The sequence below is a fragment of the Heptranchias perlo genome, chromosome 1 (genome assembly GCF_035084215.1).
Source record: "Heptranchias perlo isolate sHepPer1 chromosome 1, sHepPer1.hap1, whole genome shotgun sequence".
In the NCBI taxonomy this organism is placed as follows: Eukaryota; Metazoa; Chordata; class Chondrichthyes; order Hexanchiformes; family Hexanchidae; genus Heptranchias; species Heptranchias perlo.
This window is the reverse complement of record NC_090325.1, coordinates 161,252,910-161,271,320: the sequence shown is the minus strand read 5'-3', so window position 1 is coordinate 161,271,320 and position 18,411 is coordinate 161,252,910. Positions and strand designations below refer to the sequence as shown.

Genomic DNA, 18,411 nt, shown 5'->3' with positions numbered 1-18,411 from the left:
CTTTCACCATCATCTGTCTCCTGGGCCAGTTCCACATAACTCCGACCATTCAGCTCGATAACAGGTTGGAGCAGATTTGTGACACGTTCTAAGGCCACGGCTAAAATATCTGTCCGCCTGTTTAAGGCGGCAGACATGTTGGCATCCAGAGTCCGCACGGCCGTTGTCATGACCTGAATGGACTGTTTTGTAGAGCCGTGCTTGAAGCTCAGTGGAGGCTGCTGTTCTCTCCATTGCAGACTTACCTGTGCCACCATTCCTCTAATGGTGGAGGTGGACTTCTCCATCCTCTCCGCTATTGTGGAGAGCGTGCATGGCATGTTTTCCAGTACCTCACTAAGGTGCAGCTGTATCTCAATCATTCTCATTTCAACGATGGCCTCTGGGGTTCAGCATCTGCGACCAGCTGAGCAGAGTTTGGAGAGGAGTGCGCCGCCTGATGCAGACTCTCCACAGCTGCCCCTGCCACCAGTTGTGAATGGTGAATCACCAGGTGATAACCAAATTATCTGCCTAACAGGACCCACCGAAGTGTGAGTATCTGCGTTGGTGCCACGGCTGGATATGATGTGACGGTGCGCCCTCAGAGGAATAGAGCTCCTTTGAGGAATCGCCCACTTTCACGACGCGTGCTTCCTCATCAATCCTTGAAGACAGTGGAAGAGAGCATACAGCAATATTAACAATCATCGCAACTCGCCAAGGCTTCTTCAACAGCACCTCCCAAACCAGCGACCTCTACCACCTAGAAGGACAAGAGCAGCAGGTACATGGGAACAACACCATCTGCACGTTCCCCTCCAAGTCACACACCATCCCGACTTGGAAATATATCGCCGTTCCTTCATTGTCACTGAGTCAAAATCCTGGAACTCCCTTCCTAACAGCACTGTGGGGGAACCTTCACCACACGGACTGCAGCGGTTCAAGAAGGCGGCTCACCACCACCTTCTCAAGGGCATTTAGGGATAGGCAATAAATGCCAGCCTCGCCAATGACGCCCACATCCCATGAACTAATAAAAAAAAAGTTAGTTTGCAATCATACAGGTTCAATCATTGATAACATCAACTCATGATGTGAAGTTGAAGTTCTGTTACCTGCCGTTTGTGGGGTGCCAGTCTCACCATCTCCGACAGCCAGGCATTCAACCGTGTGGCTGAGCTCCAATGCCTCCCCCTCCACCTCTGTCAGGGACACTATTTATGCTGGCCCCCCTCCAGTCTTACTCCTCTCCTATGCCTTTTGAGCTCTCTTCTCCTACAAGGGGAGAAAGAACCGATGTGTGAGTGAGGGTGACATATTCACCTGATGGATGCATTGCTTTGGGTGAGGCTGCCAATGAAACAGATACATCAGAGGGTATCAGACAGATTCATCACATTGCATCAAGATTGGGGTGAATGGGAGTGGTCGGTTCACAAATGGGGAGGTGAGGAAGTGCACAGAAAGTGAAGGTAAGTTGATAATGAGACTTAAGTGGGTGTAAGGAGTGATGTGATGGAGTAGGCTTGGCAAGACAGAGTGAGGGGGGGTATTGTAGGTGAATTAGTAACTGTACTCACTTTTCCTGACCTGGTTAGGTCATTAAAGCGCTTCCTATACTGTCCCCAGGACCTTGCCACAGTGCTCCTGCTGCTCAGCACCTGTGTCACCTCCAGCCAGGCCTTCTTGGTGGCAGAGGCAGGGCACTTCCTCCAATCAGCCAGGTACAGTATGTCCCTTCTGCTCCTCACACCAGCCAGTAGCAACTCAAGAGAAGAATCGTTAAAGCAGGGTGCTGCCGTACTCCTTTGATGCTGCATTCCTCCTTTGTCCCTTAAAATCCATGGTTGCAATAGCCCTTTAAATACTCCAGTTCACAGCACGTCATTCGGGTGCACAGTACGCTCGCTGCACAGCTTTGAGACGTGAAACCCGGAAGTTACATTAAGGGCCTTCAGTTTAGTCGCGATTGCTCGAGCCGACGCACGGATAATTTTTCCAGGTTCCCGCCGCCATAATAAAATTATGTCCATTGTGTCAGTTCTGACTTCCAAAATATTAACTGTTGGGATGTATTAAAAGTTCACTATTGAGCCGAAAGTGATGTAATCCTGCCACTTTAGAAATCATTGTGAGACCGCACTTAGAATATTATGTATAGTTCTGATCACCACTGTACAAAAAGGATGCTGCAGCTATTGAAAGGATACAGAAGAGAGCAATCAGAATGATTGAGGTGTTGGGGGGTTGGATTATGAGGAGCGATTATATAATTTGGGCATGTTCTCACTGGAAAAGAAAGGTGATCTGATTGCTGTTTTTAGGATTCTAAAGGGACTAGATAATGTAGACCATGACAAGCTATTGCGTCTTGTCCAGAACAGTAGAACCAGGAACTTAAGTTATGATAAAAGGTTAAGGAAGTTGGGTTTGTTCAAGAGGAGATTTTGAGGTAACCTAACTGAAGACATGGCCAGCGCTTGAAGAGGAGTAAATTCAAAACTAATCTGCAGAAACAATGAGGTAGATCATGACTTTGTGCGATAGTGTAACACAGGTGATAGTTAGTTGGCAGCCCATTTTACATCTCTCCCAAATTTTATTTCCATTGAAGTCAATAGAAAGAAAAATCAATCTCTGGAACAGACTCCCTAGGGAGATGGTAGAAGCATTCAGTATTGATTGATTCAAATGCAAATTAGATAGATTGTTTTCAGAAAATAACATTTTGGGATACTGTATATAAGTAATTTGAGACATTTAAATTCAATTAATTAAATTCAATTAATTAAATAAAATCTGGAATTAAAATACTAGTATCAATAATGGTGGCCATGAAACATGGGTTGTAAAAACCCATCTGGTTCACTAATGCCCTTTAGGGAAGGAAACCTGCCGAGATGTGACTCCAGACCCACAGCAATAATTGCAGTTTCTTAATTGCCCTCTGAAATGGCCTAGCAAGCCACTCAGTTGTAAAATCTAGCTAAAAAAAGTCACAATAAGAATAAAACCGGCCAGACCACCTGGCATCGGACCACTAGGCACTGGACACGAAACTCCCTTCCTAACAGCACTGTGGGAGAACCTTCACCACACGGACTGCAGCGGTTCAAGAAGGCGGCTCACCAACGCCTTCTCAAGGGCAATTAGGGATGGGCAATAAATGCCGGCCTCGCCAGCGACGCCCACATCCCATGAATGAATTTTTAAAAAATTTGAGACATGCCATGTGGTAGCATGCTCGGGAAGAAAAAGGTGACTTTTGACCTATGGTTCCCAAAGCTATCCACCACTGGGGTTTTCCTCGTGTCATTTTTGGGTCTGTTGTAGACTAATTGATAGAGATTGAATGCTATGATTAGTCAACAACTCCATTATCATTGCATCATGTGACTACCAGGATGGTAGAAGGCGAACTAGATGAAGCTTGGTTATTTCTCGTCTAGCAATTTCTATGTTCCTAACTGACTTTTCTCTTTCAGCTGATGTCTAGTTTACAATGAAAAACACATGTGTACGAGGAAAAAGTATGTTTATTTTAGGGTATTAATTTAAACTATACATAGAAATACATCGAAATTGCAACTTGGAAACAGGCCATTCGGTCCAACCAGTCTGTGTCAACTTTTACGCTCCACGCGAAAAAATAGTTCTAATTACAGTTACCCACCCTGTTCCCATATCCCTTCAATCCATTTTCATTCATCCACCTATCCAATCTAATTTTCAATGTTGACATAGTTTCTGCCTCAACTAGTAATCCTGGAAGTGAATTCCACATCCTCACAACTCTTTGTGTAACAAAATTTCTCTATAGAACAACACACCCAGTTCATTTTCAAATAGATTTGGATATATGATCATAAATAGACAGGATAGCATCTTCATTACATGATAAGTAATGCTACAAAACTAATACTGTTCAGTTATTATAAATGATGGGTAAAATAATCTGGATAATAGTGAATGATACTTTTCAAAACTGAGTTGAGTTGTCCTATGCTAGATTAATTACACGGAGAACAATAGATATCTAGATGTGATTAAAAGAATGTAATTTTATCAAATCATTTCAAAAAATGTAAAATCGTAATAGCCTCAAATTGAGATTACTCAGGGAAGTCAACTCAGGGAAACCATTATTATTGATGCAAGAAATATGGATTTTATTTTTCAGTGAAACTTGCAATTTAAAAAATGTCAATGACATTTCTATATAAAACTTAATAAAAATATTTAATACAATATTCACTTTAAAGCAAGAATTATTTTACATTTGTAGTTGTAATGCACTTTGACCGTAGTCAACTGAATTCCCCCTTTAGAGCAGGCACATGTATTTATTTATCCATCATAGGTATTGCAATTGTTCTTCACAAACTTTAAAAAAAATGTTTTCCTTCAATGTATTTAACAGGGTCAGAATACTGTCCAGCCTTGCCCCAGTAATCCACTGCACGAATGCGGTAGAAACCAGACACCTGTGAAAGTTCTGTCAAAGAGAAACATAGATAACATGAGATGTGAAAAAAAATAGGAAAATATTTTGGGCCCCAAAATTCCTGAGGCTGGAGTATGTTTCCTTTATGCCTGGGGAAGGAGCTGGAATATGGGCCGGACACTAGCTCTGCCAGGATTCTGCCCCAGACCTCTAAATTATTTTTCTGGGGGAATGGGTGGATATGCCTCCCACCCTCCACATGAAGGGGGTATACAATGAGGTGTTCCTGAACTTTCCTGGGAAATTCCTCCCTTTATGTCCTTGAAAGGCCTCATTGAAACTCACACCAGTTAAAACCTGCCATGAATCCCTTGGAGACATTTTGAAGGCCCGAAAACTTTACAAGAGTAAGGTGATCTATTCTGGAGGGGATTTGTTACCTTTTCTAGTTGGAGTGGCTTCAGTGTCACTACCAATAGAGACCATAATATTATTTGATTTCAGTTGGTTAGTAGAACCAAAGGTACTGAGAATCTACTACTAATTCCAGATTTTAAAAGGGCTAATTTTACTAAAATGACAGAAGACATAAATCAGGTCAATTGGCTAACTAAACTCGGAGGGGATACTACCGTTACTGAAGACAAAGGGCAGATCTTTAAGAATTTATTAAAGCACAAAAAAACCATGTATGTCCCTAAAATCAAAACAAGGGCAGATTACAAGACTAAGCCAAGGTGGCTGACTGAGCCAGTACAAAGAAAAAATGTTTTCATAGATTAAAAGAATGTAATTCTTGGGAAAACAAAGATATATATCATGCACAATTAAAGGAAACAAAAGCTGCTGTCAGAGGAGAAGTGGATAGCTGACAATTGCAATAAAAGGTGGTAAAAGCTCTTATAGCTACTTTAGGAGTCAGAGAACTGTTAAAGACAGATTCAAATTGACACCCAAGGGGATTAAATGATTACTTTGCATCAGTCTTTCATCCTGAAGACGATGCTCAACTACCAGAAACTTGTTAACAGAAAAATTGTAAATGTTAAAATAGATGAGGATCCAAGAAGGAGGTGGAAATCTTAAAATAGATCGGGCTGTCGGCCCAGATGACATTCCTTCCAGGGTTCTTAAAGAGATGGGACACGTGCTTTGCGAGCCCCTTGCCCGCATCTTTTAACAGTTTGCTTGTGTCTGGGAATGCTCCCTCAGACTGGAAGGATGCTCATGTAGTTCCAATTTTCAAAACTGGGGACAAAGCGGAACCAGGAAATCATAGGCCTATTAGTTTGTCTTCCGTTATAACGAAGATGCTCGAGGGATCATAGGAGATGCTCTATATGACCACATTAACCACGACATGGGCACCACACTTTAGGAAAGATGTCAAGGTCTTAGAGAGGGTGCAGAAGAGATTTACTAGAATGGTACCAGGGATGAGGGTGGAAAGTTAGGTGGAAAGACTGGAGAAGCTAGGTTTGTTCTCCTTAGAGCAGAGAAGATTAAAAGGAGATTTGATAGAGGTGTTCAAAATCATGAATGGTTTTGACAGAGTAAATAAGGAGAAACTGTTTCCAGTGGCAGAAGGTAACCAGAGGACACAGATTTAAGGTGATCAGCAAAGGAGCCAGAGGCAACATGAGGAAACATTTTTTATAGGCAGCGAGTTATTATGATCTGGAATGCACTGCCTGAAAGAGTGGTGGAGGCAGGCTTAATAGTAACTTTCAAAAGGGAATTGGATAAATACTTGAAGGGGAAAAATGTACAGGGCTGTGGGGGAAGAGCAGAGGAATGGGACTAATTGGATTAAAAGCAAAATACTGCGAATGCTGGATATCTGAAATAAAAACAGAAAATGCTGGAGAAGCTCAGCAAGTCAGGCAGCATCTGTGGAGAAAGAAACAGAATTAATGTTTCAGGTCGAAGTCCTTTCGTCAGAACTGGAAGATAACAGTTTTTAAGCAAGTACAGGGAAAGGGGGGAGGGAGGGGAGGGGAGGAAAGAACAAAAGGGAAGGTCTGTGATAGGGTAGAGGGCAAGAGTGACTAAATGACAAAAGGGATGATGGTGCAAGGCAAGGAGGGTGGTAATGGGACAAGTTAAATGGGACTAATTGGATAGCTCTTTCAAAGAGCTGGCAAAGGCACGATGGGCCGAATGGCTTCCTCCTACTATGAAACTATGACGTATTATTTGGTACCTACCTCTTGTAAAATGCAATCTCTGCCCCAGCCAGGAACCACTCCAGCTGTCTCTTAAAAGTATACAGTGAATCAGCACTCGCCACACAAGGCGGCAACATATTCCATAGGTCTACTATTCTCTGAGAAAAGAAAAAACACCAAACATCTAACTTATTTCTTCGCTTGCATAATTTATACCCATGATCCTTGGATCTCCCCAATCTATTTAATTGAAAAAATGTCAGCTTGCATACAATCTAGTCCTTTCCTTATTTTATAGATCTCAATCACCTTGGCGGAGAAGGAGTCATCAGGGACACCCAACACAGCTCCTGGAAAGGAAGGTTGTGTCTTAGTAATTTGGTTGAATTTTTTGAAGAAGACAGCAGGTTAGTGGATGAGGGTAAATATAGGAACAAGAGTAGGCCATTTAGCCCCTCGAGCCTGTTCTGCCATTCAATGAGATAGGAACATAGGAACAGGAGTGGGCCTTTCAGCCCCTCGTGCCTGCTCCGCCATTTGATAAGATCATGGCTGATCTGTGATCTAACTCCATATACCTGCCTTTGGCCCATATCCCTTAATACCTTTGGTTGCCAAAAAGCTATCTATCTCACATTTAAATTTTGCAATTAAGCTAGTATCAACTGCCGTTTGCGGAAGAGAGTTCCAAACTTTTACCACCCTTTGTGTGTAGAAATGTTTTCTAATCTCACTCCTGAAAGGTCTGGCTCTAATTTTTAGACTGTGCCCCCTACTCCTAAAATCCCCAACCAGCGGAAATAGTTTCTCTCTATCCACCCTATCTGTTCCCCTTAATATCTTATAAACTTCGATCAGATCACCCCTTAACCTTCTAAAATCTGGAGAATTACAACCCCAATTTGTGTAATCTCTCCTCGTAACTTAACCCTTGAAGTCCGGGTATCATTCTAGTAAACCTACGCTGCACTCCCTCCAAGGCCAATATGTCCTTCCGAAGGTGCGGTGCCCAGAACTGCTCACAGTACTCCAGGTGCGGTCTAACCAGGGTTTTGTATAGCTGCAGCATAACTTCTGCCCCCTTGTACTCTAGTCCTCTAGATATAAAGGCCAGCATTCCATTAGCCTTCTTGATCAAGGCTGATCTGTGACCTAACTCCATATACTTGCCTTAGCCCCATATCCCATAATACCTTTGGTTAACAAAAATCTATCAATCTCAGATTGAAAATTATCAAACTGCCGTTTGTGGAATAGGGTTCCAAACTTTCCACCCTTTGTGTGTAGAAGTGTTTTCTAACTTCACTCCTGAAAGTCCTGGCTCTAATTTTTAGGCTATGTCCCCTAGTCCTAGACTCCCCAACCAGCGGAAATAGTTTCTGTCTATCTACCCTATCAATTCCCCTTAATATCAAATCATCCCTTAATCTTCTAAATTCCAGGGAATACAACCCTAGTTTGTGTTATCTCTCCTTGTAATTTAATCCTTGGCGTTCAGGTATCATTCCACTAAATCTAGTAAGAACGAGGAGAGGCAATATAAACTAAAGGGTATAATTCTAAAAGGGATGCAGGAACAAAGAGATTTGGGGGTAAATGTGCACAAATCATTGAAGGTGGCAGGGCAGGTTGAGAAAGCGATGAAGAAAGCATCCTGGACTTTATAAATAGAGGCATAGAGTACAAAAGCAAGGAAGTCATGATGAACCTTTATAAAACACTGGTTCAGCCACAACTGGAGTATTGTGTCCAGTTCTGGATACCGTACTTTAGGAAGGATGTGAAGGCCTTAGAAGGTGCAGAAGAGATTTACTAGAATGATTCCAGGGATGAGGGACTTCAGTTACATGCATTGACTGGAGAAGCTGGGGTTGTTCTCCTTAGAGCAGAGAAGGTTGAGAGGAGATTTGATAGAGGTATTCAAAATCATGAAGGGATAGAGAGAAACTGTTACCATTGGCGGAGGGGTCAAAATAGAGGTAATAGATTTAAGGTGATTGGCAAAAGAACCAAAGGCGACATGAGAAAAAACTTCTTTACACAGCGAGTGGTTAGGATCTGGAATTCACTGCCTGAGGGGGTGGTGGAGGCAGATTCAATCATGGCCTTCAAAGGGGAACTGGGTAAGTACCTGAAGCGAAAAAATTTGCAGGGCTACGGGGATAGGGCGGGGGAGTGGGACTAGCTGGATTGCTCTTGCAGAGAGCTGGCATGGAGTCAAGGGGCTGAATGGCCTCCTTCCGTGCTGTAACCATTCTGTGATTCTATTCTATGATTCTAAGTTGAGAATTGGTCTCTGAAGGCCCTCCTCCTCCTCCCTGTTCTAGCAGCTTATCCTGCTCTCTGTGGCCTCTCTGCATGCTCCCAGTCATATTCAATTCCCAGAGGAAGCCCTAGCAGGCCACCCATGTCTGGAAGCAATGTTGTTCAGCACACTATTTTAGATGACACTAACAGTACTGCAAGGCCAGCCAGACCACTCTCTATATAATATTGCAACTTTCTCCAAATATAAGGAACTTCCAAAAACACGTACAATTGTACCAGCAGCCAGAATAACTAATCCAGCAACTAACCTGTAACTCCTGCATGGTCCCTTTAAATAGCACCCTGGTGGGGGGGGGGGGGGGGGTCCTTCATGCCCTTTAAATACTGTTCAAGGTTAGAACAACGTGTTGGCTAGAGCGGGGAGTTCGAAAATGGCGCAGGCTGCTTCAAATCAGCCTGTTGATTTACGTCATAATCTCCCTACTCTACATTTGTTAGATGCACGTGTGCAACTACCTTTACCAAGATGGCGTTCTGCGCACGTCACGCCATGCGTGCATCTCGGACACCATTTTCGGTGTTTAGGAGTCCATGTAGCGCCTATAACATGGGCGCTTTGTGGCCCAATTTAACTCCTTTAGAGTACAAAAGCAAGGAAGTTATGCTAAATCTTCATAAAACACTGGTTAGGCCCCAGCTGGAGTATTGTGTCCAATTATGGGCACCACACTTTAGGAAGGATGTCAAGGCCTTGAGGGTGCAGAGGAGATTTACTAGAATGATACCAGGGATGAAAGACTTCAGTTAAGTGGAGAATCTGGGGTTGTTCTCCTTAGAGCAGTGAAGTTTAAGGGGAGATTTGATGGAGGTGTTCAAAATCATTAAGGGTTTTGATAGAGTAAATAGGGAGAAACTGTTTCCAGTGGCAGAAGGGTTGGTAACCAGAGGACACAGATTAAAGGTAATTGGCAAAAGAACCAGAGGCAACATGAGGAAATAAATGTTTACGCAGCGAGTTGTTATGATCTGGAATGTACTGTCTGAAAGGGTGGTGGAAGCAGATTCAATAATAAGTTTCAAAAGGGAATTGGATAAATACTTGAAGTGGAAAAATTTGCAGGACTATGGGGAAAGAGCAGAGGAGTAGAACTAATTGGATAACTCTTTCAAAGAGACAGCATCAGCACGATAGGCCATATGGCCACCTTCTGTGCTGTATCATTCTATGATTCAAACTATGATAGAGATTCATGACATTGCCGTGAACCTACAGTTAAAACAAATACAGTATTGGGCTGCATTCACAGGACTATTCATTACAATGCAAAATATACCATTTTGTCCTTTTACAAGACCTTTGTAAGGTCTCATTTAGAATACTGTGTCAAGTTTTGGTCTCCTCACATGGTAGGTGATATTGAGTCTTTGAAAAAGGTTCAGAGGAGGGCCACAAGAATGATTCTTAAATCATCTTAGCTACCCAGATAGGCTTAAAGAGCTGGGTCTATATACGATAGAGATGCATAGACTCAGGGGCGATTTGATTGAGGTCTATAAAATAATGAAAGGACTAGATTATATGCAAGCTGACAAATTATTTCAATTAAATAGGCTCAGGAGATCCAAGGGTCATGAGTATAAATTATGCAAGGGAAGACATAGGTTAGAAGTTAGGTGGTTCTTCTTTTCCCAGAGAATAGTAGACCTATGGAACAAGTTGCCGTCTTGTGTGATGAGTGCTGATTCACTGTATACCTTTAAGAGAGAACTGCAGCGGTTCCTGGCTGGTGGGGAGATTGCATCATACAAGAGGCAGGTACCAAATAATATGGTCATGGTCATTGTGGGCTCCTGGAGGAGATTTGATTGGAGAGGAAGCTTCCAGATTTTTCCCCTAATTGGCCGTGGGTTTTTGATCTGGTTTTCCGCCTCTCCTAGGAGACTACATAGCAGCAAGAGGGCAAGGAGTCTCTTGATTTGATGCTTAAGGTATCACAACTGTATGGGACAAGCTGGATGGACCAGCTGTTTTTTTCCTATCTGACTTTTTCATATGTTTGAAGAGCTGCAAGTTTATTTTTTTATTTGGCCCATTTGAGCCTTGAGAGGACTCCGCTCCACCTTAGAAGGGCGGATTGTTTCAAGATGGGGGCGGGTGGCCACCACTGATGCAGTCTTGCAGGTGCTGATAGCCCACCCTGGTTGTGCAAATTACCCCCCGTTTTAAATCCCAATCTTGGGCAAGGGCAGGCGATTGGTTCCGCTCTGCTGCATTTATGCCAATGGAGCACGGCCACAGGAACTTCCAGGCCTTAGTTTTTTTTTAAATGTCAAAAATCTCTCTAAAAAAATACACATATTTACTGCAAACTGCAAAATTCGGTTTTTAATCTCAGCCAAGTTGTTAGGTAAAGTGCAGGAATGGTGAGGCACTTCCCATTCAGGACAAGAAAAACTGAAGGACAAGTTACTCTGGGCCTCGTTCGCTAATTCTTTTACCAAACTGGTTTAAAATAGCAGAGGTCCTGGAACAGGTTTCTTGTCCATTCTCTTAGCCAGCTGTATGAGATGAGCTAAGGGAGACAAATATCAAGAGAAATAATCATTTGATTAAAAAAGGGGAAGGGGCATCAGTAAACAAAGAGTTCTTGCTTTTCTCTTTATGATGTGGATATGCTTTTACAAAAAGAGCTAGAGTAAAATCCAGTGAATTGGTTGTTCTGGTGTAAAAGTCACATTCCTTTTGCTAGGACCAGCGCATCTGGCAGTCCCGTATTATATCAGCAACTACCTCTCCTCAAAGGAAGGAACCTTGTTTTATCCAATATTATATATGGCAAAGAATGAATTACAATTGTGTTTTGATCCCATATTTGTTTGGGACCTGTGTATGCAGTTGTGAGCCCCAAATCAACTCAGAACTAATTTTCAATTGCAATTCATCTCCTGCCATTGGTGATGCTACATGTAATTCAGATGTGGATCATGGTACAAAGTCACATCCCCTTAGACTGTTTTATTTTAGGTTAAATTCACTGTAGAAACAGAAAGAAAGAAATTAAAACTAACCTTTTCTCTTGTTGAGTGGAGAATATACAAAAACAGTAAATATAGTGTCTTTGTCATTGATTCTTTTGTATACTTTTCCATCAACTGAAAACTCCACTTCAAATGTTTTCAAACATCTGCATTAATCAAAAAGGAATATTTAAAGCTCTCAAATCTTAACTTCACATTTGAAATGACAAATGTTAATTACTGATACTTACAATTAAGTTTAAAATGAGATTCCCCCTTTAAAAATATTACTTGGTGTTAATTAAATACTATCCTCCTACTAAATTTGAACTTCTAAGAAATCCTTCTGATACTTTTCACATAAAGTATACATTGTTAATAGAAGAGATTAAAAAAACACAAATACTGGAGATCTGAAATAAAAGCAGGAAGTGCCAGAAATAAACAGCAGGTCCCTTAGCATCTGAAAAGAGAAAGATAGGTTAAAAGTCCAGGTACAGACCCTCGCCAAAATGCAGAGTTATGATGAAGGGTCGCTACCTGAAACTTTAACTTGTCTTTACAGGTGCTGTGGAACCAGTGATATTTCCAGCATTAGTCACTGTTATTAGGAGCTTGTATGATTGTCATTAGCACCAGCTCTGATAGATTAAATTTGATCATAAGTTGATTATATAAATGCAAGCTCTTTCTTTCTTTCATTGTATAGTATACACATGCCTTACAACAAACTGTGACAAAATGCTTTATTTATCCTAAAATTCAAAAAATGTGCATCCCATCCTATTCATATCAATGTTGCAGCTCATGAAAGTGTTCCCAAGCATACTGTAACTCAATAAATTAAGAAATTAAATTATGCTCTCACTTAGACTGGGAATGAACTTCCTAGCCTAATGTACCATTTACAACAACAACTTATATTTATATAGCACTTTTAACATATTAAAACATCCCCAGGCACTTCACAGGAGTGTTATCAAACAAAATTTGACACCGAGCCATATAAGATACTAGGACAGGTGACCAAAAGATTGGTCGAAGAGGTAGGTTTTAAGGACTGTCTTAAAGGAGGAGAGAGAGGTAGAGAGACGAAGAGGTTTCAGGAAGGAATTCCAGAGCTTAGGGCCTAGGCAGCTGAAGGCACGGCTGCCAATGGTGGAATGATTAAAATCGGGGATTCGCAAAAGGCAAGAATTGGAGGAGCGCAGAGATCTCGGAGGGTTGTAGGGCTGGAGGAGGTTACAGAGATATTGAGGGGCGGTGGCCATGGAGGGATTTGAAAACAAGGAAGAGAATTCTAAAATCGAGGCGTTGCCACACCGGGAGCCAATGTAGGTCAGCAAGCACAGGGGTGATGGGAGAACGGGACTTAGTGTGAGTTAGGATACGGGCAGCAGTGTTTTGGTTGAGCTCAAGTTTATGGAGAGTGCAAAGTGGGAGGCCGGCCAGGAGAGCATTGGAATAATCGAGTCTAAAGGTAACAAAGGCATGGATGACGGTTTCAGCAGCAGATGTGCTGGGGCACAGGCGATGTTACGGAGGTGGAAGTAGGTGGGCTTGGTGATGGGGCCGGAAGCTCATCTTAGGGTCAAATAGGACGCCAAGGTTGCGAATGGTCTGGCTCAGCCTCAGACAGTGGCCAGTGGAGGGGTCGAGAGAGGTGGTGGTGTTATCAGCGTACATGTGGAACCTGACATTCAGATGACGTCGCTGCATGTAGATGAGAAGTAGAGCGGGGTGAAGGGTAGCGGGAGTGGGAAGAGAAGCCATTGCGGGTGATTCTTTGGTTACAACTGGATAGATAGGAATGGAACCAGGCAAGGGCAGTTACACCCAGCTGGATGAAGTTGGGGAGGCTTTGGAGGAGGATGGTGTGGTCAACTGTGTCAAAGGCTGCAGACAGATTTAGACGGATGAGGAGAAATAGTTTACCATGGTCACAGTCACATAGGATGTCATTTATGACTTTGATAAGTCAGTGCTGTGGCGGGGGGAATCCTGATTGGAGGGTTCAAACATGAAGTTGTGGGAAAGATGGGCATGGATTTGGGAGGCGCCAACATGTTTAAGGACTTTGGAGAGGAAACAGAGGTTGAAGATGGGGTGGTAGTTTGCAACTTAAATACTGGGCTGAATTTTCTTCCATTATTTCATTCGAAATTGGTGGAAAAAGGGGCAAAGTCAGGTGGTAAGACCTCCTGCCATGTTGCTGCCCTGAGTTAAATATCCCTCCTCCCATCCCACCACCCTCACCATTGGCTGCCCCTTCACCGTCCTCCACATGTAAATGCCAGCCAAGGTGAGACAGCTAGGGCCTGGTCTCCTGCCCCATTTCCCTTCCATCTGCCCCTATTACCTCACTCATTGAGATAACCTGGTGGAAGGTGTCGGTAGGCCTGAGGTAATGACTTCAGAAGGACATAACAGACTGGTGAAATGGGCAGACACATGGCAGATACAATTTAATGCAAAGAATTGTGAAGTGATACATTTTGGTTGGAAGAATGAGGAGAGGCAATATAAACTAAATGGTGAAATTTTGAAGGGGGTGCAGGAATAGAGAGACCTGGGGGTGTACATGCACAAATCTTTGAAGATGGCAGGACAAATTGAGTAGGCTATTAAAAAAAAGCAGGCGGGATCCTTGGCATTATAAACAGAGGCATAGAGCACAAAACCAAGGAAGTTACGTTAAACCTTTATAAATCACTGGTTAGGCCCCAGCTGGTGTATTGTGTCCAATTCTGGACACCACACCTGAGGAAGGATGTCAAGGCCTTAGACTAGAATGGTTCCAATGATGCGGGACTTCAGTTACGTGAGAGACTAGAGAAGCTGGGGTTGTTCTCCTTAAAGCAGAGAAGGTTAAGGGGTGATGTAACAGAGGTGTTCAAAATCATGAATGGTTTTGATAGAGTAAATAAGGAGAAACTGTTTCCAGTGGCAGGAGGGTCGGCAACCAGAGGACAAATTAAAGGTAATTGGCAAAAGAACCAGAGGCGAGAAGAGGAGAATTTTTTTATCCACTAGTTGTTATCATAGAATCATAGAATGGTTATGGCACAGAAGGAGGCCATTCGGCCCATCGAGCCTGTGTCAGCTCTCTGCTAGAGCAATCCAGCTAGTCCCACTTCCCCGCTTTTTCCCCGTAGCCCTGCAAATTTTTCTCCTTCAGGTACCTATCTAATTCCTTTTTGAAAGCCACAATTGACCCTGCTTCCACCACCCTTTCAGGCAGTGCATTCCAGATCCTAACCACTCGCTGTGTAAAGAAGTTTTTCCTCATGTCGCCTTTGGTTCTTTTGCCAATCACCTCTGGTTCGCGACTCTTCAGCCAGTCTGAACAGTTTTTCTTTATTTACTTTGTCTAGACCCTTCATTATTTTGAACATGTCTATCAAACCTCCTCTCAACCTTCTTTGCACGAAGGAGAACAATCCCAGCTTTTCCAGACTATCCACATAACTGAGGTCCCTCATCCCTGTAACCATTTTAAGTAAATCTTTTCTGCACCCTCTCTAAGGCCTTTACATCCTTCCTAAAGTGCGGTGCCCAGAATTGGACACAATACTACAATTGTGGTCTAACCAGTATTTTATAAAGGTTCAACATAACATCCTCGCTTTTGTTGTACTCTATGCCTCTATTTATAAAGCCCAGGATCCCATATGCTTTCTTAACCGCTTTCTCAACCTGTCCAGCCACCTTCAATGACCTGTGTACATATACCCCCAGATCTCTCTGTTCCTGCACCCCCTTTAGAGTTGTACCCTTTAGTTTATACTGCCTCTCCTCGTTCTTCCTACCAAAATGCATCACCTCACACTTTTCAGCATTAAATTTCATCTGCCACGTGTCCTCCCATTCCACCAGCCTGTCTATGTCCTCTTGAAGTCTATCACTATCCTCCTTACTGTTCACTACACTTCACAAGTTTTGTGTCATCTGCAAATTTTGAAATTGTGCCCTGTACACCCAAGTCCAAGTCATTAATATATATCAAGAAAAGCAGTGGTCCGGTACCGGCCCCAGGGGAACACCACTGTATACTTCCCTCAAGTCTGAAAAACAGCCATTCACCACTACCCTCTGTTTCCTATTAGCCAATTTCATATCCATGTTGCCACTGCCCCTTTTATTCCGTGGGCATCAATTTTATTGATAAGTCTATTATGTAGCACTTTATCAAACGCCTTTTGGAAGTCCAAATACATAACATCAACTGCACTGCCCTCATCATCCCTCTCTGTTACTTCATCAAAAAACTGAATCAAGTTAGTCAAACACGATTTGCCTTTAACAAACCCGTGCTGGCTTTCCCTTATTAATCCACACTTGTCCAAGTGACTATTAATTTTGTCCCGGATTATTGTTTCTAACAGCTACCCCACCACTGAGGTTGAACTGACTGGCCTGTAGTTGAACAAGGGTGTAACATTTGCAACTCTCCAGTTCCCTTCCTAGGTTACTTCCCTCAGTAACCTGGGAAGCATCCCATCCGGACCTGGTGACTCATCTATTTTAAGTACAGCTAGCCTTTCTAATACCTCCTCTTTATCAATGTTTATCCCATACAGTATCTCAACTACATCCCCTTTTATTGTGATTTTCGCTGTATCTTCTTCCTTGGTAAAGACAGATGCAAAGTACTCATTTAGTACCTCTACCATCCCCTCTGCCTCCATGCGTATATCTCCTTTTTGGTCCCTAATCGGCTCCACCCCTCCTCTTACTATTTACTATTTATATGCCTATAGAAGACTTTTGGATTCCCTTTTATGTTAGCTGCCAGTCTATTCTCATACTCTCTCTTTGCCCCACTTATTTCCTTTTTTACTTCCCCTCTGAACTTTCTATACTCAGCCTGGTTCTCACTTGTAATAACAACCTGACATCTGTTCTATGCCCCCTTTTTCTGCTTCATCTTGCTCTCTATCTCTTTCGTCTTCCAGGGAGGTCTGGCTTTGGTTGTCCTCCCTTTCCCCCTCGTGGGAATGTATCCAGACTGTACCCGAACAATCTCTTCTTTAAAGGCCACCCATTGTTCAATTACAGTATTGCCTGCCAATCTTTGAATCCAATTTACCTGGGCCAGATCCGTTCTCAACCCACTGAATCTGGCCCTCCTCCAATGAAGTTTTTTTCCTCTAGATTGCTCCTTGTCCTTTTCCATAACTAATCTAAACTATGATCACTGTTCCCCAAATGTTCCCCCACTGACACTTGCTCCACTTGACCCACCTCATTCCTCAGAACCAGATCCAGCAATGCCTCCTTTCTCGTTGGGCCGCAAACATACTGATGAAGAAAGTTCTCCTGAACGCACTTCAGAAATTCTTCCCTCTTCTTTGCCATTTACACTCTTACTGTCCCAGTCTATATTAGGGTAGTTGAAGTCCCCCATTGTCACCTCTCTGTAATTTCTTGCACCTCTCTGTAATTTCCCTGCAAATTTGCTCCTCTATATTCTTCCCACTAGTTGGTGGGCTATAGAATACACTCAGTAGTGTAATGGCACCTCAATTGTTTCTTAGCTCTAACCAAATAGATTCTGTCCTTGACCCCTCAAGGTCATCCTCTCTCTCCAGCAGCGTAATATTCTCTTAATCAATACTGCCACCCCACCTCCTTTCTTTCCTCACCTATCTTTCCTGAACACCTTGTATCCAGGGATATTTAGTACCCAATCCTGCCCTTTTTTGAGCCAGGTGTCCATTATTGCCATGACATCAAATTCCCATATGGCTCTTTGCGCCTGGAGTTCACCAACCTTATTTATCACACTTCGTGCGTATGATCTGGAATGCAATGTCTGAAAGGGTGGTGGAAGCAGATTCAGCAGTAACTTTCAAAAGGGGATTGGATAAACATTTGAAGAGGGTAAATTTGCACGGCTATGGGGAAAGGTCAGGGGAATGGGACTAATTTGATAGCTCTTTCAAAGAGCCGGCACAGGCACGATGGGTTACATGGCCTCCTTCTGTGCTGCATCATGCTATGATTCTATGACTTGCCAGCTAAATCAGCAGCCTTGAAAGGTCATTTTTAATTTTGTTACTTACTTATTGTGGAGTCCGGAGGGACAGGAGTGCTCCTTCCGTCTCCACATTAAATTTGCAGGCCGCTGATTTCGCCCCTTCCTGATTTCCTCCCTCCCTCGGACTCTACTTACTGCTTGGGCTGGCGTCTGTGTCAGCCGATCGTCATACTTCTTGGGGCCTGCAGGTCGCCAGTACAAAATAAATGAGGCAGGCAGACCAATTTCGCGTGGTCCTGCCACCAGCCTCATTAGGCGCGTGCAGCGCACACTCCGACAGGAACATAGGAGCAGGAGAAGGCCATTCAGGCCATCGAGCCCGCTCCGCCATTTGATAAGATCATGGCTGATTTGTGATCTAACTCCATGGGCCCGATTTTAGCAGGCCTGCGGGTTTCCGGCGGGTGGTCCATCGGGCGTGTGGAAAACGCGGACGGCGAAATGAGTGCGCCCCCCGCGCGATAGCGGGATAATTGATGCCATTAAGC

The 18,411-nt window shown here is 43.2% G+C and overlaps 1 protein-coding gene across 2 annotated transcripts in view; it reads right to left on the bottom strand.

Annotated features, from left to right (window-relative positions):
- Positions 1–3,503: 3,503 nt before the first annotated feature.
- Positions 3,504–18,411, bottom strand: part of idua (alpha-L-iduronidase) — a 376,360-nt gene continuing 361,452 nt past the window's right edge. For both annotated transcript variants that reach the window (XM_067992953.1, XM_067992962.1), the window contains 2 exons: positions 11,935–12,050; positions 3,504–4,480 (listed from right to left, as the gene is read on the bottom strand). In XM_067992953.1, coding sequence (XP_067849054.1) covers positions 4,371–4,480; positions 11,935–12,050 — 226 coding nt within the window. In that variant the 3' untranslated portion in view covers positions 3,504–4,370. The remainder of the gene's footprint in view (positions 4,481–11,934; positions 12,051–18,411) is intronic.